General features: G+C 39.0%; 1 protein-coding gene across 19 annotated transcripts in view; it reads right to left on the reverse strand.

The window, feature by feature from the left end:
* eif4g3b (eukaryotic translation initiation factor 4 gamma, 3b) overlaps window positions 1-23,309 on the reverse strand; it is a 314,500-nt gene that overhangs the window by 113,491 nt on the left and 177,700 nt on the right. For 12 of the 19 annotated variants that reach the window (XM_073031699.1, XM_073031706.1, XM_073031705.1 and 9 more), the window contains 4 exons: window positions 19,958-19,978; window positions 19,032-19,217; window positions 5,101-5,209; window positions 633-686 (listed from right to left, as the gene is read on the reverse strand). In XM_073031699.1, coding sequence (XP_072887800.1) covers window positions 633-686; window positions 5,101-5,209; window positions 19,032-19,217; window positions 19,958-19,978 — 370 coding nt within the window. The remainder of the gene's footprint in view (window positions 1-632; window positions 687-5,100; window positions 5,210-19,031; window positions 19,218-19,957; window positions 19,979-23,309) is intronic. The other 7 variants (XM_073031707.1, XM_073031701.1, XM_073031697.1 and 4 more) reach the window with 2 other exon arrangements.

Below are 23,309 nucleotides of genomic sequence, written 5' to 3' on the forward strand. Positions count from 1 at the left end.
AAAACCTACATGAATATTCTTAGTTGCAGATGACTACTTAAAGAATTAAAATACCTGAGAACTAGTTAAATCTCGCAAAACTCAACTTGCTCATTTTGTTGCTCTTTTTGGTATAAAAGTCAACCTAAGAGAAAATGAACTGAAAATGATAGCAAAGAATAAACCAATGTATGCAGGGGAAATCATTCCAGAAAAAAAATAAAAAGATGGCAAAAATGTTGTGCTAGTATCTTTGCTAATATAGTGATCTATTACAATTACATGATGAAAAAAAAAATTAAAAAAACATGGCACAGAGTGATATGTCCTCAGAGCCTTATATACCATGACTTAAACCCCATCTTTCTATCCAGAAAGGACGTAGCAAGCTAGGGGCAGGACTTGGTTGACCAGCCTTTCAAAAACCGTCCTCTTCCTGAAGGCAACATAAAGCAATGTTGGCAGAAGCAAGTAATAGGTCATCTGCCCATGGATTACTATTAAAATTAAAAAAGGAAAAATTAAATACTGCACTTATTCATATACATATATATAAAAGCCTGCTATGTATTCCCTTGAGAATCTTAAAGATATACATGCCTTTAAATATACAGACAGATTTTTAAAAAACTGTTTCTTTTATAAAAACTCACCACACAGTGGCTGAACTCCTGATTGGGGCCACCCTCTGCGCCTTGTTTCTGAGGCTAGGCATGAAACAGAACATAAATTTGTTTAGCCTCGGGTCCCAACATTCCCTGTTGCTCACTGCTCAGCCAAGGCCAAGGAAAGAAAGATCACATTTCAGTGCCTAGCCTTGGAAATGTGGCAGGAGTGGAATGATTCTAGTAATTCTTGGATTAAACTATTTTGAAAATACTCAATCTGCTTTATAAAAAAGTGTTACGTTTTCTAAAATTTAAACAGAGGTCTGAATGATCCCCCTGCTTGCTTAATGTTACATTTTTCACATGACAGTGGCATAACTCTGCCATTCAGTCCAGAAATGGTACAGGATCCAGGGAAAGCGTGATTAAGATAAAGTTAAAATGGGAGTAAACAAACAACTTGAAGAACCTGTTTGATTTAAAAATAGATGATAAAATATTACTACATAAAATGTCAAAGGCAGGCCTCATTTCAAATGTGATTACAAAGATCCTAACAGTGATTGCGTTGCTTTGCATAAGGGAGACTAAAATGAAAAGCAAAATTTGGCCATTTATCAAAATCATTCACATCCTTGCAGACAATGTTATCAATTAAGTTTGCTTGTGAGAAAATACACTTCCATTTTAGCTACTAGCTAAAACATATGGATAAAAATTTTAACAGGATATTATAATTGTTACACCTCTGCCATTTGATAGTAGTGGAAATAGATGGTAAACACTATTGGTGGGCAGCTAGCATCACACCTTTCACTCCACCTAATTACTGTTAAATACCCAAGGAAAGGATCACTGGCTGACTATATTTCACCACATGTGGACAAGCAGCATCTCTCCAACATGCTACAGATTTGAAACACGTGCAAAAACTGGATCAGAGGAAATAATGGCACAGCTGGATGCAGACCTGCAGTTTTTGCAAAAAGCACCTAACAGCAAAGAACTGCTTTTCTCTTGTCTTCATGAGCTGCTGCTGGGCCTTCAATTGTCCCATAATTGTGAACAATTTTCCTAATGTAGCAAATGCAAGATAATGAAACAACAGTCTCCATATCTCCAGTAGAAATCTGCTTATCAGGGAATAAATGATTAAAACATTCTCAATGAGCTAACAGCCTGGCCAAATGAAGATTTCATTAACCAAAATTGTTTAAGCAGTTGTACATTACTGGACTGTCTTGTCATTTTATCTTTGGTTTAAATGAGAGCAACCACTGTAAGTAAGATAATCCTGATAACATGAAGAAAAAACAATCTCTCCCAAGATGTTTCAAGCCTTCCCCAAACAGATTTTAACCACCATCCACAGCCACACACACTAGGCAGAATCAGTTCATTTTTTCAATACTGAGAAGCGCATCTATATTAGTTTTACTATTTTGGCCTTTTGATTGTTTCAAAGTGCTTGTGTGCATGCACTTGGGTGAATCATAATCAAAAGTAAGGAAACTGCCCAACTGCTTAAGCATATGCAGTGCTGAAATAAAATTAGATTTACTATTACTAATTTGGGATTTTGAATGTGATCAGTTATCTTTTTAAAAACACATGACATAATACAAGATGAAACAGTGACTCCAGGGTATGTAGCTTCCCTCAACTTGCTATTAAGCGTAAATTAAGTCTCCATCCAGATATCATGAGTATTGCGAGTGGAAAGGCTGGCTTAAGTCAGCTTCAGTTACATGCTTAAAAAGTAAATTAAAACTGTCTTGAAACTATAACAACGATTTAAAGCTAAGGCACATTCCGTCCTACATTTCAGCTGAAATATGCATGGGCATTTATGGATAATGAACAACATGTGTATTTACTTCTTAAATAAACAATATAAATTAGTTGAACCCAACCTAGAATTTTGACGTCAGCCAAAACAGTTTAAATTTTTATCTGTCAATCAAACCTTTTTGGGATTACTTCTTTTAAAGATACCAACATGTCCAGAGTGCGTGTTATTTAAATTATTCTCTATAGGTCATCAAGATATCTTGGGATAATTAAGCCACAACCTAACTTGTACCAGCGAAACTACAGATTAGGCTACTAGGTAGCAGAACAAGCAAAGTGATCCAACAATGAATAACATTAGTGTGCACAATTCATAGGAGATATACAAATACCTCGACATGTTTTGAAAGGCTAAAATTGCTTGAATGAGAATATCTGCCTGTAGCTTGTCTGCACTTAATTAGGTAACATAAGGAATCTCTGAAATAAAGGTTGTAAACAGAGGGCACAAAAGGATAGCTAAAAGTGTGATATAGGTAATAATAGGGAGAATGGCAGCGAGATTCCTGGATCACAATGATGAGGTAACGAGAGGGCTGAAGAAGATGAAGTATAGCTTTATTTGTTGATGTTACTACAGATATAAAGAAAGGAGGTGTCGTAGGAAAGTCAGCAAGAGGAAATTTTTCTTGATCTGAGGAAGAAGAAGTTGCAATTACCATAAGCACTAGTATGAGAGGTGCAAGTTTTTGAAAAATGCAGAAATAACAGCAGTTATAAAGGGGATTTGACTGCAGTACATTAATTGGGAAAGCAGCAAGGTTAATTTCAGATGCTGTTTATAAAAGTAAACTCTGGTTGTACAGGTGAAGTGGAGAACTGGATACCTATAGGAAATGATCCAGCAAATAGGAAAGTTGGCAATTTTAGAACGTTATGAAGCCAACAATCATGATTTAGCATTTATGGAGAAGGATACAGATAACCTTGGGGTTGGGGAGGGGGAAGGTCCTAAATTAAAGTCAATCTTAATCAGGGTAGCTTATGATTTAACAAAAGAAACAGATACTTGAAGGGTAATTGGCAGCAGAGCAGTGGAATCATTGATTGAAGTACTGACAGCTCAGATAAAATATATTGCCAGCCATAGTGATAGAGGTAACTTGGTGAGCTGAGAGTTTGAGAGTTGGAAATAACTGGAAACAGCTCCATGCTTTGGCCGAATTGTGCTGAAGTTGATCTCCACATTTTATTTTTCTATGAATGTTAAATGATTTGAGATCTTTGTCAGCAGTCACAGGTATTCATTACTTTCTAAATTGTTAACACATTATACCATTTATAACACATTATAAATGTAGTAGAATATTTATAGATACTAAATAATCTCAGAAAGCTGTGCAATATACAATTACAAATCCTATATGCAAATTACATACCTTAGCATCAGTATTTTTGCCATCTGACTATGGCATCACCAGAAAAAAATGTACAGATATCATAAACTAAATTTTAAATTGCAGTCACAAGGCAATATTTGGATTGTGAAAATGATCCAAAGGGAGTCAAAGTAGTTTGACGATATGTTGCTTAGGTAATGCTTTTACTGATCTCACTAGGAAAATTTTATTTAGACAGGCAAGCACAAGTACTACACCACCGTCATACAACTCAAAATTTTTGACACAGGCTCTGCAGCTGCTGGAAATCTTGAGCAACTTACACAAAATGCTGGAGGTCAGCAGGTCAGGCAGCATCTATGGAGGGGAATAAGCAGTCAATGTTTTGCGCCAAGACCCTTCATCAGGACTGGAAAGAAAGGGGCTTTTTGACACTGGTTATCGAAATAGCAACCTTGGTTAACTCATATCCAATCACTAAAACATAATCATGATATTGAACTCAATGAATCTAGTCATTTGTGGACTAATGTGCGCCATGGTAGCATAGGGGTTAGCACAGCGCAATTGCGGCTTGGAGTGTTCCAGAGTTCAGAGTATAATTCTGGTGCCGCTCCATAAGCAGTTGTTGTACATCCTCCCTGTAGAATGTGTGGATCTTCTCTGGAACCTCTGGTTTCCTCCTACAGTCCAAAGATGTACTACATAGGTTAACTGGTCATTGTAAGCTGTCCTGTGATTAGGTTAGGGTTAAAAGTGGTTGTCTGGAATTGCTGGGCCTGCATGTCTCAAAAAGCTTAAGGGCCTATATTGAGCCATACTGGAAAATAAAATAAAATAAAATGACCAACTGCTGTTACTGGACATGTGGTGTAGGACTGGAGTTGCATGGTTGACACAAGGATCTTTAGGAGGGTATGAATAAAAACAACTGTAGAAAGAAGCCCATCATTTCAATACGACCTGGAATAAGAATGAAGTAAGTCTCAACAGCATAATCCAATTCTGTTAATAAAAATCTTATTTTGGAGGAGAAATCAATGGGCAAGAAGTGAGCACATCCATTTTAATATTAAGTATTATTGCTCAAGGTCTTATTTCCAATGTTCACAAAACAAGGTTGTAATTAAGTGTCTTTGAGACATATTTATCAGTAATAACCAACATGGCACACAATAAACTTATGTTTGAAACAACAGTTGAAATGAACTGAGAAGTTAAAACATGTTAAATTTAAATTAATTTCATGAGCTCAGAATAAATGTTCTGTTCTTGTTTAAAAGAAACAGAGCCTCCAATATTATTAGTGACTTAATACTTACCATATGTAGTGAAATCGCCAGGACCTGGTCCAGAATAGAATGGACCAGGAGGCGGCTGAACAGGATACTGCTGGGGTGGCCCCATGTATGGAGTCGCACTAGGGCGGAACTGTTAAAAGCAAAAATCAGTATTAGTTTTCTAATACATCATACCTAACTAACTACATTTTAAACACTGTAGTTCTGAAAAGGGTTATTTCAATTGATTTTCTTGAAAATAATACCACAGTAAGGTGGCATTAAGTGACTTTAGTCTGCAGTCTTGTCCCAGATTCAGAAAGCAAAATACAGACACTGAAAATACTCAGCATATCAGATAGTATCTGTGGAGAGAGAAACAGAGTTAAATTTTCAGGTCAATGACTTCATAAAAACTTCATGTCAATAATCAAACATGTTTTGAAGTTGCAGAAGGTGTGATCAGGTAGACTCCAAGGGAGGCACAATGACACAGTGATGGTGGCACTGGCTGAGAAGGGTCTGTTAATCGCATCTAATTTAGCTAAAGGAGAAGTCATTTGAAGAAGAATGAGAACAGAGAGAATAAAACAATGCTAGAAAGGTAAGGTACAAATACTGCATTTATTGGAAATCTGAAATAACCAGCTCAAACGGTGTCTGTGAAAAGAGTTAATGTTACACATTGAAGACAAGACACCAGAACTAGCCACAAACAAGAGAAAAACTGCAGATGCTGGAAATCTAAACAACACACACAAAATGCTGGAGGAACTCAGCAGGCCTGGCAGCATCTATGGAAAAGAGTGCAGTCAATGTTGTGGGACGATACCCTTCTTCAGGGGGGCTGGAAAAAAAGATGATGATTCAGAGTAAGAAAGTGTGGGGAGGGGAGGAAGAACCACAAGGTGAGAGGTGCAACCGGGGGAGTGGGGGTGTGAAGTAAAGAGCTGGGAAGTTGATTGCTGAAAGATACACGGCTGGAGAAGTGAGAACGTGATAGTAGACAGAAGGCCACGGAAGAAAGAAAAGGGGAAGGTGATAGGCTGGTAAGCATATAAAGTGAGAGGGAAAAGGGGATGGGGAATGGTGAGGGTAGGTGGCATTACCAGAAATTCAAGAAATTAATGTTCATGTCATCAGGTTGGAGGCGACCTAGATGGAACACAAGGTGTTACTTCTCCAACCTGAGTATGGCTTATTGCGACAGTAGAGGAGGCCATGGACTGGCATGTCGGAATAGGAATTGGGAGTGGAATTAAAATGGGTGGCCACCTGGAAATCCTGCTTTTCTGGCGGATGGAGAGTACGTGCTTAGCGAAGCGGTCTCCCAATCTGCGTCGAGTCTCACCAATATACAGGAGGCCACACCAGATACAGTAACTAGAACTAGCCAGCTCTGATACTAACGGAAAAAGCTCATTATCTAAAATAGTTGAATGCAATTTTGAATCCTGAGGGCAGTAACACGTCTGGTACGGAAATACCATTTCTCAAACTTATGTTGGGCATTCTTGGAACTGTGCAAGAGCCAAAGACTGAACTAGGTGGTAAATTAAAATGACAGGCAACTCAAATGTTAGGGTTACTCTGTATATTAAACAGAGATGATTTGCAAACTGTTCACATTTGCTTCCTCAATGCAGAGAAAGCCACACTGGGAACACCAACTGCAGTACACTGAATTCGGAGAACTGTGAATGGTTTCACATATAAGAAATTGCTGCAACGCTGAAAAGGATATAATGGCTGGTGGCTTAAGAAGAACTACCTTCGGGGATGCAAGGAACTGAGGAACTTGTGCTTTTCATGGTTCACTCAACCATCTTCACCAAAATTCATTCTTTCTCCAATAACACCTTTCCATAACCACCAAAGTTGAAAATCTGACTTCTTACCTCTTCCCACTATACAGGAAGAGGATGAAAAATGTCCATTTGTCATGTCCAAGTGCCACTGTATATAAATCACCAAAAGCTCTCATGTGGGAGCAGGTTTTATGTCCCCCCATATTGCAAAAAGATCTGTGTATAAGGTTAAAATGATCTTATTAACATCACACAAGGTCCTAACGAAGCTGCACCTGAATACTGTGTACTTACACGTCTTGTTTTCCTACCCAAGGAAGGAAGACGTGTTCAGCAAAGGTTCACCGGACTGATATGGCATCAGGTAATTGGGGATGGAAGGTTCATTTCCCAAGGAGAGCTTAAGCAGACTGAAGAGGTATGTTCTAGAATTTAGAAGAACAAGGTTCAAAATATACAAAATTTTTGTCAGGCTTGACAGGCACAGCATGGGTATGCAGTTTCCCCTTGTTGAGGTGTCTAGTACCAGTTATCACAGTCACAAATATGACTGTGGCTGGCCAGTCAGAAAATTCTTTACACAGAAGATGATGTATCATTGGAATGCTTTGCACTAGAAGTGTTTACTGAATATACTCAGGAGAGAGTTCTAAACATTTTTATATATTCAAGCAAATTAAGGGATGTATGGTTGGGCAGAAAAGTAGTGATGAGGTTAAACAACTGATTATGATTTTATTGTGTGATGGAGCAGATGAGAGATCAAATGACGTGACCCTGTTTTATTTCTCATGCCCTTATGGAAGCAGAGGTGGTGATATTTCTAGTGTGGCATCATTTGAATTTGGAGGAAATTTCAGAGGATGATTGATTGCAGGTAGGTCTTGGTGGAGTGCAAGGCAAGGAACGGGAAACTGAAGTGGTTGAGACACCCAGGAGCTACGGTGAAAGTGAATTCATAATTAAGAAAAAAAGGAAGTTATCTCAGAAGAACTGGCGTTGCAAGTGTTGCAACAGAATAGATGCAACTAAAATTACGATAATGGCACAGAAAACTTTCTGGAAGCAGAACAGGAGAAGGTGTAATCAAGATTGCTATGGGAGTCTGTTGAAAGTAGCTAATAACAGTTGCTAGCCTACCAACTGGAATGGAGAGAAAAATTTCAAGGAAAGATGTGAAGATATTTTTTGATTTTGCTGTAAATTGATTAATGTTCTGGACTAAGCAAAAGTGAAACAAAATACTGGGCAATATATCCCAGAAGGGACAGATGCAACTTGAGGGCATGCAGTTTTCTATAGCTACAACTTAAAAGGACAAGTTGTTCAATGAAAAAGGATCTACTGCTTTCCCAGCATATATGACAAACTTTACTTGGTCTTCAAGCTAAATACAGGTATCGATTATAACCAACGTTTCAATGACAAACTCAGTCATCTTCTTCAGATGAATCATCCCTGAAGAAGATGGCAAAGTTTGTTAATGAAACACCGGTTATAATCGATACCTGCATCCAGCTTGAAGCCAGAGAACAGTTTATAAGTTGTTCAATGTTACAAGTTCAGCAAAGTGAAGAAAAGTAGAGGTAGAGGGGGTCGTGTTCCTTCCTGAATAGGACGCCAACAAAGGACTCTCAAGTTGTCTTCATGTGGAATGGAGGTACGAGGAATGGTGAAAATGAACCAGTTAGGACCAGGAAGCAAGAACATGTCAAAGTGGAGACAGAGTCAGAGGTGCCACAGATATAAGAGGGAAAAGAGGTTAGAAAGATTAGGAAGAAGTTAGTTGTGAGACAAGATTGAAACAATGGGTCAATCAGTAAAGTCTTTTGTATGGATCTTGGGAGAAGGAGAAGGAAGTGATTGTGTGTAAATGGGGTTGAGGCTGGAGTCTGCAGAAGATAATTTTCAGGGGGAGTGCCTCAATAAATACTTTAAAGGTCTTCAGCGTATTTCCAACATTCTCCTTCATCTCAGATTTCCAGCAAATGCAATGTAACTCACCATTCCAACAGCATTAGTATCTGTGTTCTCATCTCCTGGCAGAGCAGCTGCTACATCCCTTCAGCCAACACCATCACCAATTGCACTTGTCCTCCCACCATCATAGACATTCTTTTGTTTTCTCCACTCCTCTCCTTTCTCTGAAACACATTTCATTTTTATGCGAGCTCTAAAACTCATCACAATTAGCTCTATTTAGCTCTTCCAAAAAAGCTGCTTGATCAGTTGTGTCTTCTCTCATGTCAAATCCCATAGATCTTTTAACTGCTCAAAACTAAGTCCTCACAACCACAGACAGCAAAAGACAATAAATATTTCAAATTGCTGCTGAGAATTTGTAGCATGATGGGTAATCTGAAGCCAGTTATCATTGCTCAAAGATTCTACTTGGTGGCTTATTGTTGAAAGTCGAGCATCAAGGGTGAAGGGCATGGAAATAACAACATCAAACAACAACTTAAACAACACTTAAAATTCTACAATATCATCCCTTTTTGACATATGGAGCACAGCAGGCAAAACTGGTTTATTAAAAACAGGAAGCAGTCAGTAAATCATCTAGACACAAGGTTGATTAGTTTATTTTTGAATACTTGCATAAAACCAAACTGTTTAACAAAATTAAATGCATCTTCGATAATTGAGCTTAACTTTTTATGAATATATATTATGGAAAAAAGGAATATTTCAATATTGAGCAACACACACAAAAAGCTGGCATGCCAATCAGTATCTATCGAGAAAATGAATAGTCAATGTTTCTGGCCGAGGTGCTTCAATACTGCTTGAAGTGAAGGAGGGAGAAGTCACAATAAAAAGGTGTGGGGACAATGAGCAGCATAATCTTGCTTGTCGTACTATAATTTGGGGGGGGGCATTTAGGTGGGTAGGGAGGGGATATCAAGTGAGAAGATAGGTGGTGATAGGTGAAAGGATAAAAGAGGTAAATGGCTGAAGGAATCTGATAGGACAGTAGACCATGGAATGAAGGAGGTGGAGAACCAGAGGGAGGTGATGAGCAGATTATGAGGGAAGGGATGAGAAGAGGAGTGAGAGGGCAACCAGAATAAGGGAAAAAAAATGTTTGGAGGGAACTTTAAGGAAGTTAGAAAATAGTTTGAACCCTTAGAAAAAGCAATGTTCGTGCCATTAGGTTAGAGAATATCAAGATGGATTACAAAGTGTTAGCTCCTCTAACCTGCACTTGCTTCATCATGGCAGCAGAATAGGCTGTGGACAGATGGTGCCAGTGTGAGAATGGGAAGTGTAATTGAAATATGTGGCCATCATGAGATGTGGGCTGTTGCGAGACAGAGCGAAGATACTTGATGAAGCAATGCCCCAATCTGCAGCAAGTCTCACCAATATAGGAGGCAGGTGAAGTGTTGCTTCACCTGGAAGGACAGCTAGGGGCCCTGAATCATGGTGTAGGGGTTTCCGTGATTGCAGGGTTAAGTGCATGGAAGGACGTTAGTAAGACGGAATGAATGGTCAAGGGAGTTACACAGTGATCCATGCAGAAAGCAGAGCAGAATTAAAAGATGTCTGTGGTGGTAAAATCCCACTGAAGATGGCAGAAGTTACAGTGAATGATGGATGAATGCAGAGGTTCGTGGCGTGGTAAGCAAGGACAAGGGTAAATTTATCCCTGTTATGATGGTGGTGAGATGCATGAGGTAGATGTCTGGGAAATAGAGATGTAGGTGAGGACAGCATCAATGGTAGAGGAAGGAAAACCCTGTTGTTTGCAGGAGGACATCTCATGTTCTGGAACAGAAAGACTCATCCTGAGAAATGATGCAGCGGAGACAAAGAAACTGACAAATTTTTTACAAGTGACAGGGTGGGAAGAGATACAGTCAGGATAGCTGTGAGAGTCACTAGGTTTATAAAAGATATCAGTAAACAGTCTGGTTCCAGAGATGGAGACATAGAGATTGAGAAAGGGGAAGAGAGGTGTCCAAGATAGACAGGGTAAATCTGACGGCAGGGAGGAAGTCGCATGCAAAGTTGATGAAATTGACAAGGGTGTAGAAAGCAGCACCTATGCAGAAGAAGTTGGGTAGCAATCCCAGTGTAGGCTTGGAATATGGACTGTTCCACACAACTGACAAAAAAGCAGGCATAGCTGGGGCACCTGCAGGTATCCATGGCTATACCTTGGGTTTACAGAGAGTGGGAAAAGGCAAAAGGGAAATTGTTGACTGCAAGTACATTCCGCAAAATGGAGGGGGGTGGTGGTTGTCTAAAAGGGGAGAGACCTAAGGCCTTCCTGATGTAGGTAGAGATGTATGGAGACTGGACATCCTTTTGCAAATTGTTGAAGGGACAGAGAGCATGCGATGTCACAGATGTACTTTACTGGGAAGAACTGAGACAAAATGGAATTGTGTTATGTGAGCACGAATTCAGAGGGGTTCAGTGTATATCAATTTTGAGTAGTTCAAAGAATGTGTGCTGATTTTCTTGAATGCCTTTAATTCATTAAAGGATGGCTCAATATTTCACATTACCTAAGTCATTGTTAATTGTGAAGGATAGGGACAAACTTACAGCATTTAACAAAACATGCAGATCCTTTCAAGGCCTCCAGTAATGCCACTAAAATTACAATGACATACAATGGCCAAGTACTTCGTACATATGGCAACTATTTAAGTTTGATATGTTCACAAATTTCAACTAATGCAAAGTTTCAGTTTCGACAGTTGCAAGAAAAGTTTGTGAACCCTTTACAATTAACTGGTTTTCTGCATTAACAATTCATAAAATGTGGTCTGATCTTCATCTCAGTCACAATAATAGACAAACACAATCTGCCTAACCTAATAACACACAAACAATTGTACTTTTCATGTGTTTATTGAACACATTGTTTAATCATTCACAGTCCAGGCTGGAAAAAGTAAGTGGACCCTTGTATTAATAGCTGGTAGAATCTCCTTTAGCAGCAATAACCTTCACTAAATGTTTCCTGTCGCTGCTGATCAGACTTGTACAATGGCAAGGAGGAATTTTACACCATTCCTCCATACAAAACTGTTTAAGTTCATCAATATTTCTGGGATACCTTACATGAATTGGCCATTCCAAAACATGAATTTTCTTTATGTATGTTTCAGTTCTTAATGTTCATAAGCTCGTATTCAATTCACATCAAGGTTTCAGCTTATAAATATGCTCTAGTTGATTAAAATAAGCAGTTAGCTTTTGACTTATAGAGAAGTATTGACAAGCTTCAGACCTTTCTTACCATTCATAGCTAGGGTCCAATGAAATAGTTGCCAGCTCAATTAGCTATATTCTTAAACTCAGCTGTGCTGGCAATCCAATTCCAGTTCTGACCCCTGGAGCTTTAGACGTTCACTGCAAATCTGGCCCTCACTGGAACTTGTATGCTTCCACTCATATACCTTAGCTCATCAAAACAAGTACAGTTTGTTTTGATTAATTTAGCCTCAAGGAGGTTCATTTACTTCAGACAATCCCATTATTACATAGCTAGTAGCTAGTGGATACCACCAGAGTTGCCAAACCCAGCTTCTGCTATACACATTATTTCACTTCAGCTTGTATATTTCCATTAATAAATCCTGCTAGTAAATATGTTTTAAATCATAAGATTTTGCTAAAATATATACTTCAAGGTGAAAAATCAACTCTTTTCAGGCTTCTAGCTGGGTACAGATATCGATTTTATTTGACATTTCAATGACAAACATTGCCATCTTCATCAGAGATGATGCCTGGGCATGTCTAGTCTGTTGGTATTGACAGAGCCCCTTTCGTCTGTCCTTCCTGATTGGTTACTCCTCATCCATTCAGGTTTCCGCTATCTCACCTTGTTTACAATTAAATTCCAGTTCTTACTTAGAGTGAGACCTTCATCTTGTTAAAATTCTTTTCCTCTTAGTTTAATTTCAATGGCTTCTTTCACCAGGCGGTCCCAAAAGCCATTGTGCCTATCAATCGGCCATTGCAAATGCAAATTTCTGTCCTGCTGTTTTCTCCGGGTAACCAAAACAGATTCACCTCCTGTGCTCCTTGATGCGGGTTTCCACCATGCATCCCATCTGGCTGATGTGTGCCATCCTGTAAACGTCAGCTGCCTTGAGTCCCAGGTCATCTTTGACCCACATAAACTGTGATTTGAGCTTCCTTACAGGTTTGTGGATGGGATTAATCCAGTATTTCTTCAGGATTCTAGCAATCCTTCCAGAAACCGTGGAAATAGAGGGAAGACAGAAAATGTTTTTTCAGTCAATGACACCTCGTAGGGACTACAGGCACTCCAACAGTTCCATGATCAATTGAACAGCATACATCCAAACATTCAATTTACAACAGTGATCGAGAAGAAAGGTTGCCTCCTGCTCCCAGACATACTAATACAAAGGAAACCAGACGACAGCCTCGGACATGGCATCTATTGGAAACCCACTCACACGGATGTATTCCTCAACAGTAACAGCCACTGTCACACCTGCCAATATAGAGTGCTTCTTTCAACTTTTGATTAACCGTACGAAAACTATTTCAGACCCAGAGAGTCTCCACAAGGAAATAAGATGATTACACATGGCATTCCTACAGAATGGTGACAAAGTGAGGGAAATCAACTGGGCCCCTAAAAGGGCCAATGAAAAAACCAGGAAACTTAACAATGAGGAACCCTCATTGCTACCATCTATCTTCCCTATATTTCCACGGTTTCTGAAAGGATCACTCAGGACCCTGAAGAAATACCAGATTAATACTATCCACAAACCAGTAGGGAAGCTCAAATCACAGCTTATGTGGGTCAAAGATGTCCTGGGACTCAGGACGTCTGGTGTTTACAGGATTCCCAATGAATGTGAAGCAGCCAGACAGGACACACAGTGGAAACCTGCATCAAGGAGCACAAGTGTATCCATTTGGGCTACTGGGAGAAATCAGCAGTAGCAGAACACTGCATTCAAAACGTCCATAGGATTGACTTCGACCGCACTAAACTACTGTGCTGCACCAATGGCTTTTGGGACCATCTGGTAAAGGAAGACATTGAAATATAACTGGAGGAAAAGAATTTTAACAAAGATGAAGGCATTGCTCTAAGTTAGAATTGCAATTCAACTGTCAACAAGGTGGGAGGCGGAAACCTGATTGGATGAGGACTAACCAATCAGGAGGGACAGACAGTAGGGTATAAATAACACCGGACTAGACATGCACAGGCATCATCCCTGATGAAGATGGCAGAGTTTGTCATCGAAACATGGGTTAAAATCGATACCTGTACCCCACTGGAAGCCTAGGAGTTTATTAGTCATATACACCAGGAAAGCACCAGATTTATTTTCTTCAAAATGAATGTTTTAGTTGATATTAAGTCATGCTCACATGTTTTCCACTTGTCAGTATGTTTTAGCTTGCCTAGTTCACATCCAGTCCTTAATCAGTCATATAACCCTTGGATAGCTCATTAAATCAAGTACAATTCACTTTTGATTAAGTGGAACCATTGAAGGAGGAGATTGACTGGCTTCAGACTTTATCACCATTTGTAGCAGTTGATAGCTCGTGGCTCCCAATGAGGCAGCGCACAGAGCTGTTAGCACTACTACTGACATCCTTGAAGTTCGCACCAGCCACACACTTAGCCCTCATCCTGTTACTGGCTACAATCCTACACATATTTTTAATTCACTGATGTTCCAGCCTCAGCCACACACCTGACACAATATTAGCCACATATCAATGTAAGTGCTACATTAACTTACGAAGGCACTGAGGGATAACATGATTTGGAAGCCACACAGAAGTAATGTCAAATACATACTTTTACATATTTGTGCAGAATAAGCACAGAAACTAAAGAAAAGCAGCCGGCTCAGGCTTTAGCTGCTTACAGGCTATAGATATTTCACTAGCACTAGATATTGCTAGCAGAAGCCATCAAATGGAATGCATGGCAAACAGGATTTATCAGGCACGACAGGAGAGGGCTCTGAAGGAACAAGTGGTGCTTGCCACAAATCCAAATAATACATGGCTGACCTTGGAAGTCTACACATTTGTGTATAACAAGTCAGTGGGTAACAAGGGCTTAGTTTACTTTAATCAAATGTAGTCTGAAATACTGTTGACAACAAATGACACATTAAGAAATCAAATTAAACCATTAGAAAACAGGTTAAAAAAAACCCTAAATACATGATTATGCGCAAAGCTTGCAGTGCGCGAGCACTAAATGTCAGTTGGACTGGCAATCATACAGGGTGTATAATAGACCCCCCCCCCCCCCCATGAATGATTTTGTCATCTACACAATGGGGAAGAAGAGTTCATAGAGAACAAACAGGATTAATAGGACAGCTCATGACTGGTTGAGTATTCATTCCATTGTGACAAAAGACCACTTGAAATTTTAATCAATAAACTAATTGGGATTAAGAATTTGCCCATGTTCACACAAGGCCTGCACATATCATTTGTTACTTCTCTGGCATCTTTTAAGAATGTTCAATTATCTTCCCTGGCCATTGTCATGCTATTAACAGTAAAGGCTTCCACAGCTTTGCCTATGTTCAACCACTTGGTTACAGAGTTGTAAAATTAAAATTATCTCAATTCTTCAAATCACTAATCACTCTAGTTTTTATATAGGTTGATATGCTATAGTGGGGTAACAAGGCCAATGTTAAAGTCACAGCCAAGGCAGAGTGCTTGTATGACAAGCTGTTTTAATATTGGAAACATGGAAGTTCCAGCAGAAGTGTAACTAACTATTTAATATCATATCATAACTCAATATCTTCACATACTACCTTCAGAACTAATTTCCCACAATACAATTAGTACAATAAACTAAACATATGGATAGAAATTAAATAAAACTAAAATTGATAAGAGTAGGGTGGGATTTTTCATTGTCCCTGAGTTAGAAGAGCGACAATGGCAGTTGGTGGGATCGTATGCTCCCTCCCAAGAAATAAGGAGACGAGAGTTTTCAAGTGTCCTTCCTACTATGCCTGCTGTAAGTGTATCCAACTGCAGCTCCTCTCAAACCACATGATCAATTGGGGCAGCAGTTGGACTCAGAGCACACAGGAGGCAGAGAGTGCACAGACCGGAGTTTCAGGAGGTAATCATGCCAGTGGTTCAGGTCAGATAGATGAGTGACCACCAGAAGGACAAGGATTGTGTTCCTCTCTCAAACAAGAATACAACTTGAGTACAATTGAGAGTTTGGCCTCTTAGGACAAAATGACAACAGCAATTAGATTAGTGGCACCATACTGCCTCTGATGTATAGCAGAGCAGATTAAAGACTAGGCAAATAATGACAGTGAAATCTTTAATGAGGACAACAAATAAGCATCCCTGTGGCTGCGAGACTTCAGGATAATGTGTTGCCTCCCTGATATCAGGGTCAAGGATGTCTCTAACATGCACAGATATTTTGAAAGGGGAAGGGGTTGTAGTTCGTATCGGTATTAAAGACTTCAGAAGGAAGAGAGATGAAGACTGGCAAGACAATTTAGACAGTTAGGCATAAAATTAAAAAGCCGTACTTCTAGGGCTGTAATCTCAAGATTATTGCCTGTGGCATGTGCCAGCGAGGCAAAATGTAGTAAGATAGTACAGTTAGAGGCATTACGAAGGAGCTGGAGGGGAAAGTGCTTCAGGTACATGGATTACTGGCTCTTGTACAGGGCAACTGAGACCTGTACAAGGAGAACTGAATGTACCCAAACTGGGGCGGGGGGGGGGGGGGGTAATAATTTCCCCACTGGGAGATTTGTTAAGTGCTATTCATAAAAATTAAAACTAGCATGATAGGCGTCTGGGAACAATAGAATAAAGTCAACAGTGAAGAGAATGTACAGGATAGATGAAGTAAGGCTGAAAGGAAACTCAGGCAGGGCCAGGTTAATGAGCAAGGTTGGACTTACAAGTGCTTTTACTTCAATGCAAGGAGGATTACGGGTAAAGCAGATGAACCTAAAGCTTGGATTACTACATGAACTATAATGTTGTGGCCATTACAGAGACTTGATTGACAGAAGGCAGGACCAGCAGCTCAGCATTCCAGGATTCAAATGTTTCAGTCATGACAGAAAGGGATGTAGAAAAGGTGGAAGCGCTGCACTACTGTGCAGAGAGAATGACACTGGCACTTAGAGAAGGCAAGTTGGAGGTACTCAGCCAGTGAAGCAAAATGGGAGGAAGTCAGGAATAAGAAAGGTGCAAATACTATGATGGATTTAAACTATAAGCCTCCCAAAAGCCATCAGGAGATAAAGGATCAAGTACATGAACAGATTATGGAATGATGTAAAAACAAAAGGTTAGAAGTAGCGGGTGACTTCAATTTCCCTATTACTGACTTGGGACTATGTTTATGCTAGAGAATTAAATAGGGCAGAATATATTAAGAAGGCTTCTTGCTGTAGGATGTAGTTAATCCAACCAAGGGGCTCTACCAGATCTTGTATTGGAAAATGAGCCTGGCCAGCGTTTTGTAATTTCAGTGGGAGATCATTTTGGGAATAGTGATCATAACTCTCAGTTTTCACTTAATCACAGATAAGAATAACAATAGGCCTCAAGGGAAAGCATTAACTTTGAAAAAGGTATTGAGCTGATGCTGGGGCATGTTGGTTGGCAGCAATTGTCACTGAGCAAGTCTATACATAGGAGTCGCTTAAAGGCTAGCTGGTCAAAATACAGGACCATCTTGTTCCTGCAAGGAAGAATTACAAGGATGGCAAGTTTCAGGAGCCTTGCATGATGTTGTAGGTCTCTTGAAGAGCATTATGGTGGAGGAGGCAGAGAGATACAGGGAGGAGATTGTTAGGGCCTTGATGATGATCAAAATATCGTCTTTAGCTACAAAATGAGGCCCCATGATATTGGAGAATAGCAAGGGCAGCACAGACAAACCTGAAAACTACAAGCTTTGGGTCCATATATCAATCAACATCATGTATGTATGTATCATGTTGTATGACATGAGCGACCATGGTCTTCCATGACCATGACTGCTCTTGACAAATTTTTCTACAGAAGTGGTTTGCCATTGCCTTCTTTTCATACATCAATGGCCGATAAAGTATTGGAGAAGATTCTTACAGATAAGATCTACTTATATTAGGAATAGAAATGTGGCTTTGTGTAGTAAAGTCATGTCTTATAAACTTTGTTATTAAGTTTTTTTTGAAGAAGTGACAAAAATGATTGTTGAGGGTAGAGCAGTGGATGCAGTACACGTGGACTTAGAACAGTTTACAAGATCTGTCACAGTAGGCTAATCCAGCCAGGCCAGTGCATTGCCCCTTCCCATACACACATTCTGGTAACCTCCCGGAGCTGCCAGTTGGAAGATTAAGGCAGATGGGATCCATGGAAACTTGTGAGACTGGATTCAAAATTAGCTTGGCCATAGAAAGCAGAGGTAGGGGATGGAGAGGTGTTTTTCTAACTGGAGGTCTGTGACCATTAGTGTTCACCAATGATCAGTGCTGAGAGGTTTTGTTTGTAATATCTATAAATGATCTGGATGAAAATGTAGGTGGGTGGGTTGTTTGCAGGTGGCACAAAAATTGGAGGAGTTGTGGACAGTGTAGAAGGATTCAGCAGGATATAGACCAGTTGGAAATGTGGGTAGAGAAATGGCAGATGGAGATACTTGTGTTGTTACATTTGGAAAGGCCAGATTTAAGGGGAAAGTATATAGCAAATGGAAGCAGGATCATTTGGATTATTGACTTACAATGAGATCTTTAGGTGCAATATTTAAGAGAAATTTAGATGGGCACATGAACAGGTGGAAAACTAAGGTACGTAGACCATATGCAGTTTAAATTGGCACAGGCATTGTGTTCAGAAGGGCTTGTTTCTGTGCTGTACTGTTAAGAGATTCTATGATACTCAACTAAAATACAAATTGAATTATTCAAAACTTTGAAACAAATGCGATTTAATAAAAGCAAAACATGACTAATTTATGAGTTGCAGACTATAAAATGTAATACCCCCAACTGTATGCAGAGACACATTTGTTTACAAGTACGTGCAATCCTCACTCTCCAAATACATGTTGATTCATTTATAAAGAATAACAATACTACTAGTTGAGATAATTATAATGTTTGAAATATCAATCACACCTCTTACCGGATTAGCAATATAATAGGGAGCCTGAGGAGCTGGGGGATATGGCACAGGTGGATTCATCATTATTATAGGCCCTTGGCTGGGTGGATAGACTGCAGCCGTTGCAGTCTGTGTCCCTGGACGCATGGAAGGATTATTATTCGGTATGCTGGGTCTAGTTGGTTGCATTGGTGGTCTTTGAAAAAACTGCAGGAAAAAAAAAGATCTGTCACAAAACAAAACTTCCTACTACAGCTGCAAGTCATTCACAAATTACATTATACACTCCTTTCTAATCAAGCCTTCAAAACAAAACCACAGAAAAAGGTTTCCATTCAGACACTACATGCCAATTAAAGAAAAGCTCGACTCATGAATAAACACTGGACAGGAACTGCACTTGGGCTGGCCACTTCCTCCAATAACAGGTCGCTGCATTAAGGACAAGAGTAACTTGGTAGCAGAGGCTCACTGGTGGTGAACTCCAATATTTCAACTACCATGTCCTGCAGAAATAGAGCTCCCAATTACATCAGAGGAACACCAGCCTACTTGCATCTTTAAGATAAACTGATCAGGGAACAACTCATGCCATTTAAGAAACTGCATAATCATTTAAAGTTACTTGTTATTTGACTTTTCACTTGTAACTTCATGAACTTACATAAAAAATTTAAAGACATCATCTTGAGTCAGTAAAGAACTTTCATTTTTCTAAAACTTGTCAAAGTCAAAGACAACAATTCTTCTAAAACAAAGTCTAAGACAACAATTTTTAACACTTGTAAGGTAACTTTGAATACAAACAGATATGCAAGCTGCGTGGTTGAAAAGTGCTTCAAAAATGTAAAAACAATTCTAACAATGCTGCCTTACAGCCCTTTGTCCAATTTTCAGCACTTAGCAAAGCCAATTGAGAGGATAAGTTACTAATTAGTTGATATTACCTGGATAGGCCTGAATCCTCCCTTCAACAATGAAGCAATCAAAGTAGCAGAAAAGAGAGAAAGCCAATGGAACACCTTATAGATCAGAAGGAAGGATCATGCTATACATGCATTCATTGTAACTGCCAATGATTTTCCACATTTTAAAAGAATTGTTAAAATTTCACACTTTCTCCAGTTTGAAATAACTCCATTGATCCGGACTGATATATTTCTGTCCCTGTAGTATATAACTCAACGTGTTTAGAAAGGAACAGACCACCATTCAGCAGTCTAAGGAACAATTCCCAAATTTCTGCACTTTGTGGTACATGACTCTGGAATAATGAACATTATATTCCAACAGTAATCATGAAATACTACTGCACTTTTCAAAAAATGTTATTCTATAATTTATAATGATTTCCCACAACAAGTTGAAAATCATTGGCTTGAATTACATCTTTATTGTGCTGGAGATGATGTTTACTACTTCTTACTAACCACATTCAAAATATTTCTTACCAGGAAATTAAACGAATGAGATGTCCAGGAAAACATGACAACAATAAGGTAAACAAGAACAGCACATTTTGACTAGAACAAATTAACCCCTTAGGCATTAAAATATTGGTAATAGATCCAAGATATTAACCATGGGATGGCTTAAACATTTATGAGTATTGGTTGGGACAAAATGAATCTCCCTCAACAGCAGCATAAGGCACCAAAGTATAGAATATTGAAAAGGGCTGGGGCGGTTTTGTATTAAATACTATCTCCTATATCAGTCGTTCCTTCTATTGTCAGTTTCTTATGAAATTACCTTCTAATAAGTTGGAGTTCACATTTTTAACAACAGAAATAATGCATTTGACTTTGTGCTCAAGCAGAATTCCAGACTGGGACGCATTCAGTAAACTGGTTGCAATGACTGTACATCAAGCAAAGAGCCTTTTGTCTATGCTCTTATTGGCTTCCCTCACATTTTCTACTGACCAGAACTTGAACTTTTACCAGGAATTTTTCTTTCTTTTGCTCCACCAACTTAACTAAGTAGTAAAATGTAATCTCCAACTGGAAACAGTAAGCAGTAAGTAAAGCATGTACCACTCCATTAATTGATACTTTTAATTTTAAAAGCTATTGATAGGAAATGTCACAAACAAGAGAAAGTCTGCAGATGCTGGAAATTTGAGCAACACACAAAATGCTGGAGGAACTCAGCAGGCTATGCAGCATCTATGGAAAAAAGTACACCCAACGTTTCAGGCCAAAACCATACGTCCTGCCAAAGGATTTCGGCCCGAAACATCAACTGTACTTTTTTCCATAGATGCTTTCTGGACTGCTGAGTTCCTCCAGCACTTTGTGTGTTGCTCAGTTTTGGAAATGTCATTTCTTCACTCTAACTGAATGCCTCCATTAGATCAGTAACTTCCTTAGTCTGTCAGTGGAATGGAAAGTACAGCATGTAAATTCGTATGTAAAGATGATCAGGTGGAGAGGCTTGGAAAGCAAAAACTTTAATGGCACCATATTCAATCAGGCACATAAATTGGCTTTCACTAAATCCAGAGCTTAAGCAGTATATTGCGATCAAAATGAAATACAGATTCCCATTAAAAATTCCTCTGAAGGAAACTATATTAAAGCACATCTAAATATAGTATTAGCCTCTCACTAAGACTTCAGTAAATCACAATACTGCACTGTGTTTCAAAAAACTAAAATGTTTAAATTAAAAATTAAAAATCTATAGATCCTAAAAATCTGAAATTAAAATAAAATGAGAACATTGGAAACATCCTGGGCAGGCAGCGTCTGTGGAGAGAAACATAGATAGAGGTCAAAAACCCCTTATTAGAAGTGAAAAGGATGAGAAAGGGCATTAAGCTTGAAAATTTAATCCTTTTCCTCTTTAATGTATAGATTTTGTCTTATTCTTATAGCATATTGAGTTTAAAGCAGGTTAGATGAATTGCTTGTGATTACAGCTTTCCATACCATTACTGGCAGATTTTTATTAACTTGGTTCTAGTCCAAAGAAAGCACTGAAGTGTAATGCTTTCTAAAGAGAACTGGCTAGCTGAAACAAATAACACTTCATAAGTGGATGAACTTCAAGATACAAAGTCGAAGCTTAGACTGGAACAAGAAAGCATCAAACCCATCCTTAAATATAAATCCATAAATATGTAGCTTGGATTTCAATGAAACGTAAACAAAATTGAATTTTGTTGGAAATTTTCAATATATCATTCCAAATCTATTACTTGTTTTTTATGTTATAGCTGTGATTACACTATGAAACAAATCACAAACAAGAAAACAAAAATAGTTCATGACTACAAGCTGTTAATATCAGACTCATCCAGAATATCTGAATTGGTGCTTCTGCTGGCACAAGTGAGGGGAGGGGTGGGCTTTGGGGATCTGATGTTCTATCATTCATTCTCTGGGGTTCTTGTTTTGTGGATGTCTGTGAAGAGAAAGAATTTCAGATTGTACAGCATCTACATTCTCTGATATTAAATTGAACCATTTTTATATAGTTTTGGATAACCTATTTACACGTGGAGATGTAGCACTCTAAATTATACATCGTTGATTGAAATACAAAAACGTCTTTGAAGACGACAAATCACAATCCCCACAATCCTCAATTTTTGACTCAACTACTCATTTTGGAACGAGTTCCCAAAGGAAATGGTTGAGACAGGTTTAATAACAACTTTTTAAAGATAGTTGGACAGGTAAAAACATTTAAAAGGTTTTGAAGGTTACAGGCCAAGTGGTGGAAAATAGGAATAGCTTGGATGAGGCACTTTAGCAGGCATGCACAGCTGAACTGAAGGACCCGTTTCCGTGCTATATAACTCTACAACTTACACAGTAAATTAACTGATTTAACCACATCTTGGATGGAGGAGGAGACTGGAGTACTCAGTGGTAGCTCACACCGTCACAGGGAGAATATGCAAACACTACACGCACAGTGCCCAAGGTTGCATGTTGCTGGAGTTGTGAGGCATCAGTTCTACTTACTAAGCAACACACATACAAAATGCTGAGGAAATCAGCAGGCCAGCCAACATCTATGGAAAAGAGTACAGTTGACATTTTGGGGCAAAACCCTCCAGTCCTGCTCTTGTACTCGTTTCCATAGATGCTGCCTGGCCTGCTGAGTTCCTCCAGCATTTTGTGTGTGTTGCTTTGATTTCCAGCATCTGCAGATTTTCTCTTATTTGTGATCTGAGTTCTACTAACTGCACCACCATACCACTCAAGCTTCCATGAGCATAACTAAGACAGCATGGTGTTTTGCTTTTGAGAGCAACAAGGGATGCTCATTCATATGCAGTGCTTGCTC

The sequence above is a fragment of the Hemitrygon akajei genome, chromosome 29 (genome assembly GCF_048418815.1).
Source record: "Hemitrygon akajei chromosome 29, sHemAka1.3, whole genome shotgun sequence".
NCBI lineage: Eukaryota > Metazoa > Chordata > Chondrichthyes > Myliobatiformes > Dasyatidae > Hemitrygon > Hemitrygon akajei.